This window comes from Nicotiana tomentosiformis, chromosome 2 (genome assembly GCF_000390325.3).
Source record: "Nicotiana tomentosiformis chromosome 2, ASM39032v3, whole genome shotgun sequence".
NCBI classification, from domain to species: domain Eukaryota; kingdom Viridiplantae; phylum Streptophyta; class Magnoliopsida; order Solanales; family Solanaceae; genus Nicotiana; species Nicotiana tomentosiformis.
Window position 1 is genome coordinate 151,828,143 of NC_090813.1, and position 3,392 is coordinate 151,831,534.

General features: G+C 38.4%; 1 protein-coding gene across 1 annotated transcript; it reads left to right on the forward strand.

Moving 5' to 3' along the window:
* Nucleotides 1-1,673: 1,673 nt before the first annotated feature.
* LOC104084964 (uncharacterized) lies at nucleotides 1,674-2,288 on the forward strand. Its single transcript, XM_009588924.1, has one exon. It carries the CDS (start codon nucleotides 1,674-1,676, stop codon nucleotides 2,286-2,288), a length of 615 nt encoding a protein of 204 aa, XP_009587219.1.
* The last annotated feature ends 1,104 nt before the right edge of the window (nucleotides 2,289-3,392 follow it).

A 3,392-nucleotide genomic window follows, 5' to 3' on the forward strand; every position in this document is an offset into this window, starting at 1 on the left:
AAAACTATTTTTTGGTTAAACAAATTGGTTCCGTCACCGGAAATCTGATAAACTGTTCACTTTTCATATTTTTATCTTTAGCAATAAAGCATGTCAACTACTAACGAAATTGTTCAGGTGGATGAGGGAGTCCAAGAAAGACAACAAGGTGGAACTCCGCCACACTGTATGCCAACAACAACTCCACCACACGCACGTGACAATTTACCTGAAAGGTCTACTATTCATAATGATGGGCAACGATTTGTCGAGCAGACCAACGTGTAGGATAACTTGAGGAAATTGATTGCTCAACAAGTTGGTGAAGCTTTGCGTGCATTTGCAAGCGGATTACCTAACGTTGCGCAGACTCCTCCACTAGTAAATATAACTCTGGAAAACCCTCATTCAGGGCTTGATAATTTAGAAGTGGAGGAATACCAAATGATTCTGGAGATGGAGGGACAGGTACACCAAATAATTCTAATTTACAAAGTTTGGTATTAACCTTGCAGAAACAGCTTAAGGAACAAAATAAATGGATAGAACATATACCTGGAGTGCCGTTGGTGATCAAAGGAGTGGATATTAACAAATATTTTTAACAATCCTGGAAGCCAAGTGCGACACCTTTGCCAATTCCTAAAACATTCAAGATGCATGATATCCCTAAATATGATAGGACTACTGACCCACGGGACCATGTTACCGCATTTATCACAGGGGTTAGGAGAAATGATATAACCAAGCAGGAAATTGAATCAGTCTTAGTGAAAATATTTAGCGAAACCCTCACGAAAGGCGCACTAATATGTTATTCACTTTTACCTGAAAATTCTATTAACTATTTTGTTGAGCTTGAAGATTTATTTATAAAAGCACAATCAGGACCTCAAAAGTAGAAAAGAGAATGGACGATATTTTCAAAGTAAAACAGGAAAGCATGAAATTGCTCAGGGAATTTGTAGATAGATTTCAGCAGGAGAGGATGATGCTACCACGTGTACCTGATAACTGGGCAGCTATGACATTTACAAGTAATCTGAATGAGAAAAGTTCAGAAGCCACAAGAAGAGTGAAAGAAAGTCTTCGGGTGTTTCCCCTAACTACCTGGAATGACGTGTACAACAGGTACAGTACGAAGTTACGAATAGAAGAAGATACGATTTTCTAGCCAAAGGTAGAGGAAAGTTCCGGATCTAGACGTTCAGAGACAGAAAGAAGGTCTGGTAAGAATATGTACGAGGCTTATATGGGACCCGCGGGCCGAGATTCTCGATCAAAATAAGAACATGTACGGTTTGATCAAGATCGAGATAAAAGGAGACAAGTACTTCTTCTCGATTAAAAAACGGAACGGGACACAGCCAAAAAATAGTGATCCAAGCTCTCGATCAAGGATAGGAGATTACAATTTCAATGTCAGTATGTTAGAGTTGGTAGCTGTTCTAAGAGAAATGGGTGACAAAGTACGATGGCCGAAAGAGATGAGGTCAAATCCCAACAAAAGGAACCAGGAATTTTAGTGTGAATTTCACAAATCATGGCCATATGATAGCGGATTGCAGACTCCTACAAGGAGAAGTTGAATATCCAGTAAAGCAAGGCTATCTCACTAATCTGTTCAGTGAAAAGGAAAGCAATCCTACATGAAAAACAGGTAGGAACCGCCAAAACTCCCGTCACCAAAAAAGATGGTAAATGTTATAATCGGGGGTGAAGAAGTCAATGGGGTAACATACACGGTTGCAAAAAAGACATCCAAAGTCACTGTTACCCATGGGAAACAGGTTCGTCAGGTTTTGAAAGGGGACATCATAGTGTTCGACGATGAAGGCGTGAACGACTTGATCATCCCTCATAATGATGCACTGGTAATATCTTTATTTGTTCATGATACTAATGTTAAACGGGTTTTTATTGACCCAGGTAGTTCAGTGAATTTTATACTACTGAGAGTAGTGAAAAATATGCAAGCGAATGATCATATCATACCTAAGGCACAATCATTTTCTGGGTTCGATAATTTAAGTGTCATCACGAAAGGTGAAATCATATTAACAATATTCATAGAAGGTGTCGTCAAAGACACTAAATTCCAAGTGGTAGATGCAGACATGGCCTATAACATAATTCTAGGAAGGCCATGGATTCATGATATGGATGTGGTCCTATCAACGTTGCATCAGGTAATTAAATTCCCATCACAATGGGGAATTCGTCAAATCAGAGGAGATCAACAGGCAACGTGGGATATCAACTCAGTTGCAATTGGGAGTGGAACACTCGAGGATGAAGATACAAAATAGCAATTACAGAATTCAGTTGAGGATAATTTATTGCCCACCTCAACTGAAAGTCCAAAAAATAAAGCTGATATAGATTCAAGGTATGATATGATCCAAGAGCCAGAGGAAAACGAGAATATCAAAACAATCACGGAGGAGCTCGAAGCTATTATATTATTCGTCCACTGGCCTGACAAAAAAGTTTACATCAGAACAAAATTGAGCTTGGAAATGAAAGATAAGTCAATTGAATTTTTACATGCTAATGCTAATTACTTTGCTTGGTCGCATTCAAACATGACAAGTATACCACCGAAAGTAATGACTCATAAGCTGAATGAGGGCCTATTGCACCCACCTATCAAACAAAAGAAAAGGAAGCAAGGAGAATTTAAAAATCAAGTAATCCAAGACGAGGTATAAAACCTTCTAAAAATTGGCTCAATACGAGAGGTAAAGTACCCTGAGTGGTTAGCTAATATTGTTGTAGTCCCAAAAAAGAATGAGAAGTGGCGAGTATGTGTAGATTATATCGATTTAAATAAAGCTCGCCCTAAATATTCATTTTCTTTGCCGCATATAGATCAACTAATTGATTCTACCGCAGGTCATGAACTTTTAAATTTTTTAGACGCCTATTCTGGTTATAATCAAATAAAGATGGATCCTCTAGATGAGGAAAAAACTTCGTTTATTATAGACAGGGGGACTTACTGTTATAAAGTTATGCCGTTCGGCTTATAAAATACTAGAGCAACGTACCAAAGAATGGTGACCAAAATATTTCAAGAGCACTTGGAAAATACCATGAAGGTCTACATTGACGACATGTTGGTTAAATCAGCACGAGCATGTGACCATTTTCAGCACTTGAGTGAAACCTTCAAAATTCTTCGCAAGTATAACATGAAGTTAAACCTGGAGAAGTGCACCTTTTGCGCCGCTTCATGTAAATATTTAGGGTTTCTTGTTTCTAGAAGGGGCATCGAAGTGAATCCCGCTCAAATCAAAGCGATCGAGAAAATGGCCGATGTACTTACGAACAAAAAAGAGGTACAAAGGTTAACAGGTAGAGTAGCAGCTTTAGGGAGATTTATATCTAAATCTTCAGAAAAATGCTTTAAA

Coding starts and splice junctions, on each gene's coding strand:
- LOC104084964 (XM_009588924.1), top strand. CDS start 1,674: ATGGTAAATGTTATAATCGGGGGTGAAGAAGTCAATGGGGTAACATAC.